This window comes from Arabidopsis thaliana, chromosome 3 (assembly GCF_000001735.4).
Source record: "Arabidopsis thaliana chromosome 3, partial sequence".
NCBI classification, from domain to species: Eukaryota; Viridiplantae; Streptophyta; class Magnoliopsida; order Brassicales; family Brassicaceae; genus Arabidopsis; species Arabidopsis thaliana.
In genome coordinates this window covers 429,657-448,768 of record NC_003074.8, presented here as the reverse complement: position 1 = coordinate 448,768, position 19,112 = coordinate 429,657, and the positions used below count along the sequence as shown (strand labels likewise).

Sequence of the window (19,112 nt, the reverse complement as noted above, 5' to 3'; positions counted from 1 at the left end):
AAAAAAAAACAATTATAGTTATCTAACGAATTAGAGAAATTTAACTAAGTGAAAAATAATAAAGGAATGATCTAAATATTAATTTTTGGGCTGATTTTGAAAGAAAAGAATAAGGAAATGAAAACGAAGAAGAAGGAACATCGTCTTCTCCACAGAGTCCTCTTTCACCGCCTTTGATTCTTTACTTATAAACCCTTACCTTCCTCTTCCTTTTGTATATACCTATTTCTCTAGAAACCTTTTTCCTCATCGAACTCTTCTTCTTTCGCCTCGCCAGAAATGGCAGATGACTTGGCGAATCTCTGCCGATTTCTCTTCGACGACACCGCCTTTCCCTCTTTGTCGTCTTCGGCATCTTCAGATCTCTTTTCTCGCCGTTTACGCTCCGATGATTCGATCAAGCGCGGTCTCCGTTCTTTCTATCTCCTCCTTCGCTGGGGTGTCGCTCCGATCGGCGGAGACGATGCTGATTCCTCTGGCAAGCTACGCTTTGAGACATGGTCCGATTCGCAGCTTCAAGCTCTTGTTTCGATATCTCAGGCGATCCTTCTACTATCTCGATCTCTATTAGGTACTGACTTGACACTGAATCAAGGTTTAGGTCGGTATCAATTTAGCTGTCCATTTCTAGTTCGTCTTCCACTTTCTGAGCTTTGGCATCTGCTTTTTTTGTTGCTATCCTAGATGAGTTACTAGTTATTTTCCATCTGAACAGTGATGATCTCGAATCATTTTCCTTACTGTTTTTTTTTTTTTGGTGTATCTTAGTGGACCAACTCGAACCAATCGTTTTGGGTGTCATCCAGGAGGTGATGGAATTCTCTCTCAGCTTCTTGGAGAAGTCAAGTTTTAGACAAAATGATCTCAAAATGGAGGTTTGTTCTTTATTATTAATTTGTGATAGAGATTCAGTAGGGAAGTCTTTAATGTTGGTCTTATTTTGGTACACTGGGTAAGTCTAGGTAATCTGCTTGAGGTCCTTTTTGAGCATAGACATATCTTCTAGAGAATTTGTTTTTATTTGTGTTTGTTTTTCGATGATTAGACGTTTGAACTCGTTTTATAAGACTTTATCAGGTTTTTGACACTAGTGGTCAGGTTTTCATTGTTGCGCCATAGAATTTTGTCACATATGCTAACCAGCATGTTTTCGTTTTACCTTTTCCATGAGGGTTATAGTATGGTTACGGTCTACTTCCATTAGTAACTCTTTGTCTATCACCAAAACATTTGTGGACTACTGACTTGGTTTCTTACTCTGTTTCTATCAAGTTTGACTGCATTAGTAATATCTCCAAATGCTTGCTTGAATCAGATCAACATGGAAATACTTTTGGAAATTGCTTCTTTTGATGGAAGTGAGAAGCAATATGATATATTACCAGATTTCTCTCCCGCTGAAGTTGCAGAACTGTGGCCAGCTTTTTCTGGCGAGCATGATAATATGGACGCACAGAGCCTTGTGAAATGTACTTTTCAAGGTATTGTTTCTACCCATCCACTCAGCAATATGTTTTCTTACTTCAAATTTATTTGATGACCCTTACATCTTTTGACATCTCAAGCAGGGGGCAGATGCTCAAATGAAGAGAAGCCAGTTGACCGGCTTCTTATTACACTGATGTCTGAATGCATTGAATCTGATGTCCAGGCGCAGTCAGTAGTAAAGTCCCCTTTTCAACAAGACTGTGGAGACCTGAATCCCTTTACTCGACACCTGGCAGTTGTTCACCTTCGCTGTGTTTGTCGCCTGATTATGGTCTGCAAAGAGCTTGTTCAATTGCCAAATATGTTGGATGAGAAGACGGTTGATCAAGCTGTCCTTGATAAATTGTCGTTCTGCTTAAGAATTTTGAAGCTGCTTGGGAGTCTTTCAAAAGATGTTCAAAGTATAGAAAACGACGGCTCATTGTTACAAGCAGTAGCTTCATTTACAGATGCTTTTCCTAAGCTGTTTAGGGTTTTCTTTGAATTCACTAACCACACTGCTACAGAGGGTAATATTGAGAGTCTTTCTCTTGCGCTAGTGGAGGGATTTCTTAATCTCGTCCAACTCATTTTTGGCAAGAGCAGTGTTTTTCAGAATGTCCAGGCATGTGTGGCAGCTTCTATTGTCAGCAATCTAGATTCCTCAGTGTGGAGATATGATGGGTCCTCTTGTAATTTGACACCTCCACTTGCTTACTTCCCTCGGTCTGTCATCTACACATTGAAACTCATTCAAGATCTCAAGAGACAACCATACCATATCCATGATCTGAGGGTTTTAGAGTCTGAAGTTACCTATGAAGATGTCAGTTCCACTGTTGATTCTGTTTATTTCCATCTGCGCCAGGAAAAGATCCCGTTGCTCAAGTGCTTCACGGTCGAGGATATAATGAGAGTGATATTTCCTTCATCAAGTCAATGGATGGATAACTTCTTCCATCTTGTTTATTTCCTCCATCGCGAAGGTGTAAAATTACGACCAAAAGTGGAGAGGACGTATTCCAGTTTAAGATCCAACAGTTTTGCAGAAGTTGAAAGCCAAATTTCTCATGACGATGAAGCCCTGTTTGGAAACTTATTTTCTGAGGGTAGTCGTTCTCTCTGTTCCATAGAACCAAATGATCAACCACCTGTTTCTGTCAGCAGCAATTTACTATTGCAAGCTGCTAAGGAACTGTTGAATTTTCTTAGAGCATGCATTCTTTGTCAAGAATGGGTTCCTAGTATATATGAAGATGGATGTAAAAAGCTTGACACTGGTCACATTGATATCCTGCTCAATATAGTAGGCTGTAGTATTGAAGACAAGGCTTCTGATGGTGGTTGCATGCTCCAAGATGAGGGAAGACCTGGACATGTTGCTTTTGAGCTGTTACTCAATCTCTTGAGAAGTCGTGCTCTGTCTGATTTTCTAGAGTCCTACCTTTTTCAGCAAATTCTTGTTGTTGAAAATAGTGACTTCAACTATAATGATAAGACTCTGGCACTGTTGGCTCACACTCTTCTATGTAGGCCGGGCTTGGCTGGGGCACAGTTGAGAGCCAAAATTTATGATGGTTTCGTTAGTTTTGTTACCGAGAGAGCAAGAGGTATATGTGCTGAAGCTTTGAGTCTCAAGGAGTTGACTGCTTGTCTTCCTTCTGCTTTCCATATTGAGATTCTTCTTATGGCTTTCCATTTATCAAATGAAGCTGAGAAGGCAAAATTCTCAAATCTCATTGCTTCATGTCTGCATAAAGTTGATACCCCGGCAGGAATATGTGATGGTCCTCAGCTGTCCTCTTGGGCAATGCTGATATCTAGGTTGTTAGTGCTGTTGCACCATATGTTGTTACATCCAAACACATGCCCAACATCATTAATGCTAGATCTAAGGTCTAAACTGAGGGAAGTTCGTAGCTGTGGTAGTAATTTACATGTAACTGTTGGTGATCATTTATCTTCGTGGGCGTCTCTTGTAGCAAGGGGTATAACTGATTCATGGGCTGAGGATGAGTCAGTCAGCCATCTAATGAGTCAAATGATTGACTTTTCCCCTCATCCTCCTACATTTCAGAATGATGTGTCTACTGCCAAAACCTTAAACTTGGATTATGGAGATTTATCTGCGAGTTTGTGTCGGGTTTTGGGGCTGTGGAAGGGGAAAAAGGCAGGAAAAGTGGAAGACCTGCTAGTGGAAAGATACATTTTCATGCTTTCTTCAGATATTGCTCGTATTAACTGTGCATTGGATAGCCAGCCTTCTTTGCATGTTAATTACCAGAATGTGGACATATCTAACTCTGTGGATCTCATCAGCACCAGTCATTTGCTTGTAGGCGACATCAATGTTGTTGGTAGAAATATCGAGTTGAGAAACATTCTGATCGGTGTTTTAAATCAGCTCCAGGCAGCACCTGAGCAGGTGGTTGAGGATTTGGGTTGGGATTATATTCGCGAAGGAGCTTGGCTCTCTCTTCTGTTGTACTTTCTTGATGGTGGCGTCTGGGATTATTGCAACAAAAATTCATGTTCAGAAATCGATCCCTTCTGGAAGGAGTGCACATCTGTTGACGCCAAGTATGTTGCTGCAGCAGAAGGGGTAGTCTCTTACTTGATGAAGACTGGTGATATTGCAGAATTGCTGAGAATGCTTTCATCATTGGTTGGCAAATATTTACGAGTGTATAAGAAAGCTTTCCTTGCAACTTTCAGCGATTGGAATCATCACGGTCATAGTTCGCCTTCTCTGCTACTTCTCAAGCATACTCAATTTGGTAAAAGTCTCCAAGGTGAATATGCGAAGATTGGTGACAATTCTCTCCATCTTCAATGCATCTTTTATCTGTCAAAACTGGATTCCCTGGGAGATGGAAGAGGTTCGGGTGTTTTATGGAAAGTGTTTTGGGAATTTATGGTACATGGGTTTCCCACTAGTCTTCAAACTTCTAGTGCGATTCTTCTTTCATGTATTCTAAGCATAAGATGCATTGTGCTGACAATAAATGGCTTACTCAAACTGGGTAACTCTAAGGAGAAGTTTGGGGTAGATACTAGTGTACTTCATCAGCTACTTGATTCTATCATGATTATTAAGTTTGACCAGGTATTCGAAAGCTTTCATGGGAAATGTGAGGAGATCCATCAAAATATATGTGCCGTGTTGCAGCTTCCAGATTTGACTGAGTTGTTTCTGATGAAAGACATGGAGGGGTTTGTAAGAGATATCAGTGCTGAGCAGATAGATAGAAGCCAAGTGCTTGAAGGGGTGATCACCAAGATTGTAGATGTTATGGACAGTCTAAGCAAGGATTCTTCGAAATCTGATATTTTCAAATTTTATCTTGGTGTAGATGCAGTCTCTGAGCATACCAGGGAATTTTATGAGTTGCAACGTGGAGATCTGTCTGTGTTTATTGACTCATTGGACTACTGTTCCTTGGAACCAGTAAACATAAAAGTACTTAACTTCCTTGTTGACCTTTTGTCTGTGGCTCAATCCCCTGATCTCCGGAGAAGAGTACAACAAAAATTTATTGACATGGATTTGATATCTTTGTCTGGGTGGCTGGAGAGAAGACTGTTGGGTTCCTTCGTTGAAGAAATAGATGGGAAAAAGACTGCAAAAGGAAATTCTCTTCCTTTCAGAGAGGCAGCAATGAATTTTATTAATTGTCTTGTGTCATCTACTAACGACCTACAGACCAGAGAGTTACAGAATCATTTATTCGAGGCCTTGCTGATCTCCCTCGATACCGCGTTTCTCTCATTTGATATCCATATGTCTATGTCATATTTTCATTTTGTTCTTCAACTTGCAAGGGAAGACAACCTGATGAAGATGGTTTTAAAGAGAACCATAATGCTGATGGAGAAGCTTGCTGCCGAGGAGAAGTTGCTTCCTGGTTTGAAGTTTATTTTTGGTGTGATAGGCACCTTGTTGAGCAACCGTTCTCCAAGTCATGGAGAGAGTTTGTGTGGAAAGTCCTTGGCAAGCTATAAGAATACTGCAACAGGTCCTTTGGTCCCAAAACTTTCAGGAACAACGAAAAAATCTGATACATTGGCTCTCCCCGTGGATCAGGAAGGAAGCTCAATATCACTTGAATGCGATGTCACTTCTGTTGATGAAGATGAAGATGATGGAACATCTGATGGTGAAGTGGCCAGCTTAGACAAGGAAGATGAAGAAGATGCCAACAGTGAGAGGTACCTTGCCTCAAAAGTCTGCACTTTTACGTCCAGTGGCAGTAATTTCATGGAACAACACTGGTATTTTTGTTACACTTGTGACCTTACTGTGTCCAAAGGTTGCTGTTCTGTTTGCGCGAAAGTTTGCCACCGGGGTCACCGTGTTGTCTATTCACGATCGAGTCGGTTTTTCTGTGACTGTGGAGCTGGAGGTGTTAGGGGAAGCAGCTGCCAGTGCCTGAAGCCACGCAAATATAATGGAAATGGAAGTGCTCCAGCTCGTGGTACAAATAATTTCCAATCGTTTTTACCCTTGTCTGAGGATGCAGATCAGCTTGGAGAAAGCGATTCGGATGTGGAAGAAGATGGTTTCGGGGAGGAAAATCACGTTGTCTTATATATCCCTAAAGAAACTCAATATAAGATGTCACTGCTACTCGAAGAGCTCGGGATAGAGGACCGAGTACTGGAGCTTTTCTCATCTTTACTTCCGTCTATCACTAGCAAAAGAGACTCTGGCCTGTCGAAAGAGAAGCAGGTCAATCTCGGGAAAGACAAAGTTCTTTCATTTGACACGGATCTTTTGCAGCTGAAAAAAGCATATAAAAGTGGGTCATTGGACTTAAAAATAAAGGCTGATTATACTAATTCAAAGGACCTTAAATCTCTTTTAGCCAATGGTTCCCTTGTCAAGTCTCTCCTGAGTGTTAGTGTTCGGGGTCGCCTTGCAGTTGGAGAAGGTGATAAAGTTGCTATATTTGATGTTGGACAGCTAATAGGACAAGCCACAATTGCACCCATAAATGCAGACAAGGCCAACGTTAAACCACTTTCAAGGAATATTGTTCGTTTTGAGATTGTGCATCTTTCATTCAACCCAGTTGTGGAGAATTATCTTGCTGTCGCAGGCCTTGAAGATTGCCAGATACTTACTTTGAATCATCGAGGTGAAGTCATCGACAGGCTTGCTGTTGAGCTTGCCCTGCAAGGTGCATTCATCAGGCGTATAGACTGGGTTCCTGGTTCACAGGTTCAGTTAATGGTCGTTACGAACAAATTCGTGAAGATTTATGATCTATCCCAGGATAGCATCAGTCCAACACAGTACTTCACTTTGCCAAACGACATGATTGTGGATGCTACTCTTTTTGTTGCTTCTCGTGGGAGGGTTTTCCTTCTTGTTCTTTCAGAACAAGGGAATTTGTATAGGTTCGAACTATCTTGGGGCGGCAATGCAGGCGCAACACCGCTTAAGGAAATCGTTCAGATTATGGGAAAGGATGTTACGGGAAAGGGTTCATCTGTCTATTTCTCTCCAACATATCGACTGCTTTTCATATCCTATCATGATGGAAGTTCTTTTATGGGTCGACTCAGCTCAGATGCAACATCCTTAACTGATACATCTGGCATGTTTGAGGAAGAATCAGATTGTAAACAAAGGGTGGCTGGATTGCATCGTTGGAAAGAGTTGTTGGCTGGCAGTGGATTATTTATTTGCTTCTCCAGCGTGAAGTCAAATGCTGTCTTAGCTGTGTCCTTGAGGGGCGATGGGGTATGTGCACAGAATCTCCGTCATCCGACAGGATCATCTTCCCCTATGGTTGGAATAACCGCATACAAACCTTTGTCAAAAGACAATGTTCACTGTCTAGTTCTGCATGATGATGGCAGCCTTCAGATTTATTCTCATGTTCGTAGTGGAGTTGATACTGACTCAAATTTCACAGCTGAAAAAGTTAAAAAGTTGGGTTCTAAGATACTTAACAACAAAACCTATGCTGGTGCAAAGCCAGAGTTTCCCCTGGATTTCTTTGAGAGGGCATTTTGCATTACAGCAGATGTGAGACTTGGTAGTGATGCTATTAGAAATGGTGATTCCGAGGGAGCAAAACAGAGCTTGGCATCTGAGGATGGCTTTATTGAGAGCCCCAGTCCCGTGGGCTTCAAGGTATGGTTGGAATTCTGCAGTAATTTTTCTTGATAAGTTTATCTGCATACTATGCTTGGTTATTAGTTTAGTACTCTGAAGAGTATTTTGTCCGCCCAATTATGAGTATATGGGTTGCTTGTCTCCAGTTATCTAACCTCCTTCTCTCTTTCAGATATCTGTCTCCAATCCAAACCCTGACATTGTTATGGTTGGCATCCGGATGCATGTGGGTACTACATCAGCAAGCTCTATACCTTCAGAAGTGACCATTTTCCAGAGATCGATTAAGATGGATGAGGGCATGAGGTGCTGGTATGACATCCCATTTACTGTGGCTGAGTCACTTCTAGCTGATGAAGATGTTGTAATCTCTGTGGGGCCGACTACTAGTGGGACTGCACTGCCCAGAATAGACTCGCTTGAAGTATATGGTCGAGCTAAAGATGAATTTGGCTGGAAAGAAAAAATGGATGCTGTGCTAGATATGGAAGCTCGTGTGCTTGGTCATGGTTTGCTTCTTCCAGGCTCTAGTAAAAAGAGAGCGTTGGCACAGTCTGCTTCAATGGAAGAGCAAGTTATCGCTGATGGTCTTAAGCTCCTATCAATCTATTATTCAGTTTGTAGGCCACGGCAAGAAGTAGTGCTTAGCGAACTCAAATGCAAACAGCTACTAGAGACGATTTTCGAAAGTGATAGGGAAACCCTATTACAAACGACAGCTTGCCGTGTTTTGCAGTCTGTCTTTCCAAGAAAGGAGATATACTACCAGGTAATGTTTCTACCAAATTCAGTCTTGCATGTTCAGTAGATATTTCCGGGCGCAGATATTCTTTAAATTTGTATGTTGTCTTTGGCATTGATTATATCTGTTGCTATAGGTCAAAGACACCATGCGACTCCTTGGAGTGGTCAAGGTGACCTCCATTCTTTCTTCGAGGTTGGGGATTTTGGGTACTGGAGGTTCGATTGTTGAAGAGTTCAATGCTCAGATGCGGGCGGTGTCTAAAGTAGCTTTGACCCGTAAATCAAATTTCTCCGTCTTTCTGGAGATGAATGGTATATGCTGTTTCAGTTATTATCTACAGTGTGTCTATTTGCATGTGTAGTTCAAAATTCAAACACAATTTTGTTTATTATCCTTGTATTATGTAATAGGAGCGGCTGTTTGTCATACAAATATAATCTTCCTTTCATATAGTTTTGTTTATATGAGATATGTTTGTTATGTAGGCTCTGAAGTGGTTGATAATCTGATGCAAGTGCTATGGGGAATTTTGGAGTCAGAGCCACTCGACACACCTACTATGAACAATGTCGTGATGTCCTCCGTTGAACTAATCTATAGCTATGCAGAGTGTTTGGCATCTCAAGGAAAGGATACAGGGGTTCATTCTGTAGCTCCTGCAGTTCAGTTACTGAAAGCACTTATGTTGTTTCCCAATGAGTCTGTGCAAACATCCAGCAGGTGTGTTCTTGTGTATGTTTTTTATACTCTGCTCTCTTAGATATGTACTAGTCTTCTAACTCAGTTTCTTTACAGCCTAGCTATATCATCAAGGTTACTTCAGGTTCCTTTCCCAAAGCAAACAATGTTGACAACAGATGATTTGGTTGACAATGTTACAACTCCTTCGGTGCCTATCAGAACAGCTGGTGGAAATACACATGTCATGATTGAGGAGGACTCTATAACTTCATCTGTTCAATACTGCTGTGATGGCTGCTCCACCGTCCCTATACTGAGAAGAAGGTGGCACTGCACTGTTTGTCCAGATTTTGATCTATGTGAGGCATGCTATGAAGTGTTAGATGCAGATCGTCTACCACCACCACACACTCGAGATCATCCTATGACAGCAATTCCAATAGAAGTGGAATCACTTGGTGCAGACACCAATGAGATTCAGTTCTCTGCGGATGAAGTAGGTATTTCAAATATGTTGCCGGTGGTAACCAGTAGCATTCCACAAGCTTCAACTCCCTCCATCCATGTCTTGGAACCTGGTGAATCTGCTGAGTTCTCTGCCTCACTGACCGATCCTATTTCTATCTCAGCGTCAAAGCGTGCCGTAAATTCTTTGATTCTCTCTGAGTTTCTCCAAGAGTTGAGTGGATGGATGGAAACAGTATCCGGTGTTCAAGCTATTCCTGTGATGCAATTGTTCTACAGATTATCATCTGCCATTGGTGGAGCCTTTATGGATAGCTCAAAGCCCGAAGAAATAAGCTTGGATAAGTTAATTAAATGGCTTTTGGGTGAAATCAATCTCAGCAAGCCGTTTGCTGCTTCAACTCGCTCTTCCTTAGGGGAAATTGTGATTCTTGTGTTTATGTTTTTCACCTTGATGCTTCGGAGTTGGCACCAGCCTGGTAGTGATGGTAGTAGCTCCAAATTAGGTGGAAGTACAGATGTACATGACCGGAGGATTGTCCAGAGCTCCACTGTAGTAGCTACTCAGTCTTCTTTACATGTTCAAGAGAGAGATGACTTTGCATCTCAGCTAGTTCGTGCGTGCAGTTGCCTCAGGAACCAAGAGTTTGTTAATTATCTGATGAACATACTTCAACAGCTAGTGCATGTTTTTAAGTCACGTGCTGCCAATGTTGAAGCTCGTGGATCAAGCTCTGGTTCTGGTTGTGGAGCCATGCTCACAGTCAGAAGAGATTTACCTGCGGGTAACTATTCTCCCTTCTTTTCGGATTCATATGCAAAAGCCCATAGAGCAGATATTTTTGTGGACTATCACAGGCTGCTACTTGAGAATGTGTTTCGCTTAGTATATACCTTAGTTAGACCTGAAAAACAAGAGAAAATGGGGGAAAAGGAAAAGGTATACAGGAATGCTTCTTCTAAAGATTTAAAGCTGGACGGTTTCCAGGATGTTCTATGCAGCTATATAAATAACCCTCATACGGCTTTTGTTAGGAGATATGCTAGAAGGCTGTTTTTGCATCTTTGCGGAAGCAAAACTCAATACTACAGTGTCAGAGATTCATGGCAGTTTTCCAATGAAGTGAAAAACCTATACAAGCATGTTGAAAAGTCTGGTGGTTTTGAAAACAATGTTTCATATGAAAGAAGTGTAAAGATTGTGAAGTCGCTTTCTACAATTGCTGAAGTTGCTGTGGCAAGACCTCGGAACTGGCAGAAGTACTGTCTCAGGCATGGAGATTTTCTGTCCTTCCTACTGAATGGTGTATTCCATTTTGCGGAAGAGTCTGTAATCCAGACACTTAAACTCCTCAATTTGGCCTTTTATCAAGGAAAAGATGTGAGCAGCTCAGTGCAGAAAGCTGAAGCAACTGAAGTAGTGACAGGCTCAAACCGGTCAGGATCTCAGTCAGTGGATTCAAAAAAGAAGAAAAAAGGTGAAGATGGGCATGATTCGGGTTTGGAAAAATTATATGTGGATATGGAAGGGGTGGTCGATATCTTCAGTGCCAATTGCGGAGATCTCTTGAGGCAGTTTATTGATTTCTTTCTGCTGGAATGGAATTCGAGCTCTGTTCGCACTGAAGCAAAATCTGTTATTTATGGCTTGTGGCATCATGGAAGACACTCGTTCAAAGAAAGTCTGTTAGCAGCTCTTTTGCAGAAGGTTAGATACCTGCCAGCATATGGTCAGAATATTGTTGAGTACACAGAACTTGTCTCCTTGTTGCTTGACAAGGCTCCAGAAAACAACTCAAAGCAAGCAATTAATGAGCTTGTGGATCGGTGCCTGAACCCTGATGTGATAAGGTGCTTTTTTGAGACGCTGCATTCCCAGAACGAACTCATTGCCAATCATCCAAACTCCCGTATATACAGCACTCTGGGTAATCTTGTGGAATTTGATGGTTATTATCTTGAGAGCGAACCTTGTGTTGCCTGCAGTTCTCCTGATGTGCCATATAGCAAAATGAAGCTTGAAAGTTTGAAATCCGAGACAAAGTTTACTGATAACCGCATCATTGTGAAATGTACTGGGAGTTATACGATACAGTCTGTGACAATGAATGTTCATGATGCACGAAAGTCAAAGTCGGTGAAGGTCCTAAACTTGTATTACAACAATCGCCCTGTCTCGGATTTATCAGAGCTTAAAAACAACTGGTCACTGTGGAAGCGTGCCAAAAGTTGTCATCTGTCTTTTAACCAAACTGAACTGAAGGTGGAATTTCCTATTCCTATTACTGCTTGTAACTTCATGATCGAGTTGGATTCTTTCTATGAGAATCTTCAGGCGTTATCTCTTGAACCATTGCAATGTCCTCGATGCAGCCGACCTGTCACTGATAAACATGGTATTTGCAGCAACTGCCATGAGAATGCTTATCAGTGCAGGCAATGCCGTAACATTAATTATGAAAATTTGGATTCATTCCTTTGCAACGAGTGTGGCTACAGCAAGTATGGGAGGTTTGAGTTTAACTTCATGGCAAAACCAAGCTTCATATTTGATAATATGGAAAATGACGAAGATATGAAGAAGGGATTGGCTGCTATAGAGTCTGAGTCTGAAAACGCTCACAAGAGATATCAGCAACTACTGGGATTCAAGAAGCCGCTTCTGAAGATAGTTTCAAGCATTGGTGAAACTGAAATGGATTCGCAGCACAAGGACACTGTCCAGCAAATGATGGCATCTTTACCTGGTCCATCATGCAAGATAAACCGCAAAATCGCACTTTTGGGCGTACTGTATGGTGAGAAGTGCAAAGCTGCTTTTGATTCTGTCAGCAAAAGTGTACAAACACTGCAGGGGCTTCGTAGAGTTTTGATGAGCTACCTCCATCAGAAAAATTCAAATTTTTCATCAGGTGCCTCAAGATGTGTGGTCTCAAAGACCCCAAACAATTGTTATGGTTGTGCAACTACATTTGTCACTCAATGTCTTGAGATTCTTCAAGTGCTGTCGAAGCATCCAAGATCTAGAAAACAACTTGTTGCAGCTGGTATTTTGTCTGAGTTGTTTGAAAACAATATTCACCAAGGTCCGAAAACAGCCCGTGCTCAAGCTAGAGCAGCTCTTTCTACTTTCTCGGAGGGTGATCTGAGTGCAGTGAATGAGTTAAACAATCTGGTACAGAAGAAAATAATGTACTGCCTTGAACACCATCGTTCCATGGATATTGCGCTCGCCACTCGTGAGGAAATGTTGTTGCTTTCAGAAGTTTGCTCTCTCACTGATGAATTCTGGGAGTCAAGACTGCGCCTTGTTTTTCAGCTACTATTTTCATCCATTAAATTGGGTGCTAAACATCCTGCTATATCAGAGCACATAATTCTTCCTTGCCTTAAGATTATTTCTGTGGCATGTACACCTCCAAAACCAGATACGGCAGAGAAAGAGCAAACGATGGGAAAATCTGCTCCTGCAGTGCAAGAAAAGGATGAGAATGCTGCTGGCGTCATAAAGTATTCATCAGAAAGCGAAGAAAATAACCTGAATGTATCTCAGAAGACGCGAGATATTCAGCTTGTGAGTTATTTGGAATGGGAGAAAGGGGCATCATATCTCGACTTTGTGAGGAGGCAATACAAAGCCTCTCAGTCAATTAGAGGTGCGAGCCAAAAGTCTAGAACCCACAGATCAGATTTCTTGGCACTTAAATATACACTTAGGTGGAAGCGACGGTCTAGCAGGACATCTAAAGGTGGTTTACAGGCATTTGAGCTCGGGTCGTGGGTCACAGAGCTTATTCTTAGTGCATGTTCTCAATCTATCAGGTCGGAGATGTGCACATTGATTAGTTTACTCGCTGCCCAAAGCTCACCTAGGCGCTACAGGCTGATTAATTTGCTGATAGGCTTGCTTCCCGCTACGCTTGCAGCGGGTGAAAGTAGCGCAGAATACTTTGAGCTACTCTTCAAAATGATTGAGACACAAGATGCACTTCTTTTCTTAACTGTCCGGGGTTGTCTGACAACAATCTGTAAATTGATCTCCCAAGAGGTGGGAAACATTGAATCTCTAGAAAGGAGTCTTCAGATTGACATTTCACAGGGATTTACCCTCCACAAGCTCTTAGAACTCCTTGGAAAGTTCTTAGAGGTTCCAAATATTCGTTCCAGGTAATTTTCTCATCATTAAATCTATTGATCTGCCATTGACTTCTTCATACCTGTCTAATGTTTTGAGTGTGGCAGATTCATGAGAGACAATTTACTGTCTCATGTTCTGGAGGCCCTCATTGTAATTCGTGGCTTGATAGTGCAAAAGACAAAGCTTATAAATGATTGCAACAGACGCCTAAAAGATCTTCTTGACGGACTTCTGCTTGAAAGCAGTGAAAATAAACGTCAATTTATCCGTGCCTGTGTTTCTGGACTGCAAACCCATGCAGAGGAGAACAAAGGACGTACCTGTTTGGTAAGAAGAATTATCATACTGACCACTGTATCATCTTCAAAATATATGATTCTTTATTACTTTACAGTCTCTGGGGATCTTCTATTCTTCTTTTTAGACTTCTGGATGAAAATATTATATACACTTAGTTTGAGTATTAGGAGTATTTTGAACAGTCTATATATAGCTGATATCCTTCCTAACTTTATATCCTAGATTCCAGTTGACATATATCCTTGACTTGTGTTTTGATCATTTCAATTGCATATGCAGTTTATTCTTGAGCAACTTTGTAATCTGATCTGCCCGTCAAAACCTGAGGCTGTGTATATGCTGATCTTGAACAAATCACACACGCAAGAGGAGTTTATCCGGGGATCAATGACAAAAAATCCATATTCGAGTGCTGAGATTGGCCCACTGATGCGGGATGTGAAAAACAAGATTTGTCAGCAGTTGGACCTGCTAGGTCTACTGGAAGATGACTATGGCATGGAGTTGCTTGTAGCAGGAAACATCATTTCACTAGACCTGAGCATAGCTCAAGTTTATGAGCTAGTTTGGAAGAAATCAAATCAGTCTTCTACTTCACTGACCAACTCCGCACTGTTAGCTTCAAATGCAGCTCCCAGCAGGGATTGCCCTCCCATGACGGTGACATACAGACTTCAGGTTTGTGACGCTTTTCTAGTGAAGTACTAGGCCAAAGATGGGTTTTGCTCGCCTTTACTTATTGTTTTTGATAAAAGCGGCAAATTCATACAATATTGTGTGGTTAAAATATTGGCAGGGGTTAGATGGTGAAGCTACTGAGCCTATGATCAAGGAATTGGAAGAAGATAGAGAAGAATCACAAGATCCAGAGATTGAGTTTGCAATAGCAGGTGCAGTTCGAGAATATGGTGGTCTGGAAATTTTACTTGATATGATCAAGGTAAGGATCTTAAACTATCAATGGGAAACTGAGATTCTCTCCTAGGCTCTTAGGCACTTTTCGATACACATTGAAGGAGCGTAAAAGAAGAATAATTATAATACCAAAGTAGCTTATTAACATGTAATGTATTCCTATGCAGAGTTTACAAGATGACTTCAAATCCAACCAAGAAGAGATGGTTGCAGTTCTTGATCTCCTAAACCATTGCTGCAAGATTAGAGAGAACAGGCGAGCTCTACTCAGGCTAGGGGCTTTAAGCTTACTTCTTGAAACAGCTAGGAGGGCATTTTCTGTGGATGCTATGGAGCCAGCTGAAGGCATACTCTTAATTGTCGAGAGTTTGACGCTTGAAGCAAATGAAAGTGACAGCATCAGTGCCGCACAAAGTGCTTTGACTGTCAGTAACGAGGAAACTGGAACTTGGGAACAGGCCAAAAAAATAGTGCTTATGTTCTTAGAAAGGCTAAGCCATCCTTCAGGGCTTAAAAAGTCAAACAAACAGCAAAGGAACACGGAGATGGTTGCTAGAATCTTACCTTACTTAACATACGGTGAGCCTGCAGCGATGGAAGCACTCATAGAGCATTTTAGCCCTTACCTGCAAAACTGGTCTGAATTTGATCAGCTTCAGCAACGTCATGAGGAGGACCCCAAGGATGACAGCATTGCTCAGCAAGCGGCGAAGCAGAGGTTTACTGTGGAGAATTTTGTAAGAGTGTCAGAATCTCTCAAGACAAGTTCATGTGGAGAGAGGTTAAAAGACATAGTTTTGGAGAATGGTATCATAGCTGTTGCTGTCAAACACATAAAGGAAATTTTTGCAATCACGGGACAGACTGGGTTCAAATCTAGCAAGGAATGGCTTTTGGCTCTTAAACTTCCGTCAGTGCCTCTTATTTTGTCAATGCTAAGAGGATTGTCGATGGGTCATTTGCCTACCCAAACATGCATAGACGAGGGAGGAATTTTAACCCTACTTCATGCCTTAGAAGGAGTCTCTGGAGAAAACGACATCGGTGCAAGGGCTGAAAATTTGCTAGATACACTTGCCGATAAAGAAGGAAAAGGAGATGGATTTCTTGGAGAGAAAGTCCGTGCATTACGAGATGCCACCAAAGATGAAATGAGACGCCGTGCATTAAGAAAGAGAGAGGAGCTCCTGCAGGTAAATATAATAATGATTCTCTCTCAAGGAAACTAAATGTGTAATTTGGTCTTGTGACAATATTTACCAAGTTTCTCTTTTGAAACAGGGACTTGGAATGCGTCAAGAGCTATCTTCTGATGGTGGTGAAAGGATTGTGGTTTCTCAACCAATTCTTGAAGGTTTTGAGGATGTAGAGGAAGAAGAAGATGGATTGGCTTGCATGGTGTGTAGAGAAGGCTACAAGCTCAGACCTTCTGATTTATTAGGAGTCTACTCTTACAGCAAACGGGTGAATCTCGGTGTTGGCAATTCTGGAAGCGCACGTGGTGAATGCGTTTACACTACAGTGAGCTACTTCAACATAATTCATTTTCAATGTCATCAAGAGGCAAAAAGAGCCGACGCTGCTCTTAAAAATCCGAAGAAAGAATGGGAAGGAGCTATGTTGCGTAACAATGAATCTCTTTGCAACTCTCTCTTCCCTGTCAAGGGTCCCTCAGTTCCCTTAGCACAGTATCTTCGTTACGTTGACCAGTACTGGGATAATCTCAATGCTCTTGGTCGAGCCGACGGAAGCAGACTCCGTCTATTGACGTACGACATTGTCCTGGTAAGTTAAAAATTGGTTCTGAAACTTACTAGGTGTTGGCCTTCGGTTCAATTGGCAGTTGGTTAAAAAGTGTCAATTCGGTTTGGTTTTAAACTTGATCGGGACTTGATTCCAAACAGCTAATCAAGTGGCTCTGTTGATTTCGTTTCGGATTTACCAAGTGATTCACTGACAACTTTTGTTTCATCTGTAGATGCTGGCTCGGTTTGCAACAGGAGCTTCTTTTAGCGCGGATTGCCGAGGTGGAGGAAGAGATAGCAATTCCCGTTTCTTGCCTTTCATGTTCCAAATGGCCCGTCATCTTCTCGACCAAGGAGGCCCCGTGCAACGCACAAACATGGCTAGATCTGTTTCATCGTACATTTCATCATCATCGACATCTACAGCAACAGCGCCATCCTCGGACTCGCGACCTTTAACTCCTGGATCCCAGCTATCATCAACTGGAACAGAGGAAACGGTTCAGTTCATGATGGTAAACTCGCTTCTATCAGAATCATATGAATCATGGCTCCAACACCGTAGGGTCTTTCTCCAGCGGGGGATTTACCATACTTTCATGCAACACGCTCACGGTCGGGTAGCTTCTCGCGCTGCAGAACCAACCAGTTCAGGAGGCAAAACCCAAGACGCAGAAACCTTAACCGGCGATGAACTTCTCTCTATCGTCAAACCAATGCTGGTCTACACCGGTATGATCGAACAGCTTCAACAGTTGTTCAAACCCAAGAAACCGGTCCACATCGAACCAATCAAGAAAGAAGGTACATCAAGTGGAGTAGAGCTTGAGCCATGGGAGATTGTAATGAAAGAGAAGCTGCTGAATGTGAAAGAAATGATTGGTTTCTCCAAGGAATTGATCTCGTGGCTCGACGAAATCAACTCTGCAACTGATCTACAAGAAGCATTTGATATTGTCGGCGTTTTGGCTGATGTTTTGTCTGAAGGAGTTACACAGTGTGATCAGTTTGTGAGATCGGCGATCGATAAAGATTGATTTCGGGAACAAGGAAGAGCTTTATGTGTTTTATTTTTGGCAATGTGTCTCTTGTTATTAATATTTGTGATTGATTGTAATTTAGAAAATTGTCGTTGTTGTAAACATTGAGACACTCTGTTTTGTTGTGTTATTAATGCAAAAGCACACACATATTGCTCTTTGTTTAACCTCGCAGCACAACAACTCGCACGATCGAGTCTTCGGTTTGAAAATTTCCACATTTGGTTTTGGTATCATGGTATAACATTTTATGCAAATGTGTAGATTCGGATTGGATTAGTGTACAGGTTCGAATTTTAATCATCAAAAATATAAGTTTGGTTTATTGAGCCACCGATGTTTCTAAATTGAAGTTAACTGAAAAATAAGTACAACTTAGCAATATCTTTATTATTATTAATTAACTTCTAAATAGAAACTCTATCTACTTTTATGAGTTTATGGAAACACTCTAATCTCTCCTAATTAATTAGTGATACTTAAAAGCTATAACAAGATTATATTTAAAATTTGAAAGGAGAATCATATGTGTCTAAAATATAACATGTTATAATTTCCAAGTACTTTAATATATGATTAATTTTTCAAGATACATTAAATCTATAATTACTGTGATAGATATTCATATAAATCATATTGGATTATTCCAAAAAAAAAAAATACTCTTAAAATTTGTTTCCTTATTTATAAACAATACATTAATGAAAATAACTCCACATCAAATACCAAAAAGTAATTTCAAAATCTTGTTTTGTCAATTCAATACATGCAAAGAAACAGAACTAAAAAGCAAGAAGAAAAGGTATGAAGAAGAAAAAAAAAAAGGAATCATACAATTAATATTTCATTTTAATGAACCGAATCTGGAAAAAAGAAAAAAATTTATCACATCCGAAAAGAGGAGAAAATGTAAAATTATGTGGTTTTGGAATTAAAATCGATATTGGTTCGGTTTACATTGGTTTAGAGAAGAAAGCAAAAAAACAAAAGTCACGCGATGTGTATTTCGGAGAGGAATGCGTCGATTGAAAAAGGCATGATTTGGAAAGGGGTACACCCACAGAATCGCTCTCACTCGCTCAACGCGCACTTTGTGCGAGTGGATCTGAAATAGAGCTCTCTCATTGGCTGAAAAACTCTAAAAAAAATGAAATAGTATACATGTTGCTAGCTCTCTCTTATGTTATTATGTTTTTGGATCAGTGAACCATTGAGCTTAATTAGACATTCAGACCCGAGCCACGTTTGCAGCATTGGACGGAATCTTTCTCCGGATTTTGAGCTTCTCTGCAACCAAAGCGAATATAAGAGAAGAGAAGAGAACAAAAAATCCTAATGCGTTAAACTTGGTGATGGGCTGAATTTGAAGGCCCATCAAACTAGGGTGACTATGGCCTATGGGCTGTTATATTTATTTTCTTTCTTCTATGCAGATAAGCAATAAACTTGAGAATGGCACGTCATGCTGAATGCATTGAGCCACCGACACAAC

At 41.1% G+C, this 19,112-nt stretch overlaps 1 protein-coding gene and 1 long non-coding RNA gene across 5 annotated transcripts; one reads left to right on the top strand and one right to left on the bottom strand.

Annotated features, from left to right (window-relative positions):
* Positions 1–88: 88 nt before the first annotated feature.
* BIG (auxin transport protein (BIG)) lies at positions 89–17,892 on the top strand (the record flags this gene model as incomplete). 4 transcript variants are annotated; one of them, NM_001337388.1, is made up of 14 exons in its annotated part: positions 89–571; positions 769–875; positions 1,316–1,481; positions 1,569–7,609; positions 7,764–8,360; positions 8,470–8,647; positions 8,822–9,056; positions 9,132–13,649; positions 13,725–13,947; positions 14,200–14,598; positions 14,717–14,860; positions 15,003–16,028; positions 16,117–16,620; positions 16,814–17,892. In NM_001337388.1, 14 exons carry the CDS (start codon positions 280–282, stop codon positions 17,615–17,617), a joined length of 15,234 nt encoding a protein of 5,077 aa, NP_001327521.1. In that variant the 3' UTR covers positions 17,618–17,892. The 4 variants fall into 4 exon arrangements, with proteins under 4 accessions (NP_001327521.1, NP_001327522.1, NP_001327520.1 ...); NM_001337389.1 differs by having other exon boundaries at positions 164–571; positions 1,566–7,609; positions 16,814–17,791; NM_001337390.1 differs by having other exon boundaries at positions 248–601; positions 16,814–17,785.
* A 481-nt stretch (positions 17,893–18,373) lies between these two features.
* Positions 18,374–18,888, bottom strand: AT3G01115. The gene has a single exon (NR_140806.1). It is a non-coding gene; the product is annotated as an other RNA (long non-coding RNA).
* Positions 18,889–19,112: the final 224 nt, after the last annotated feature.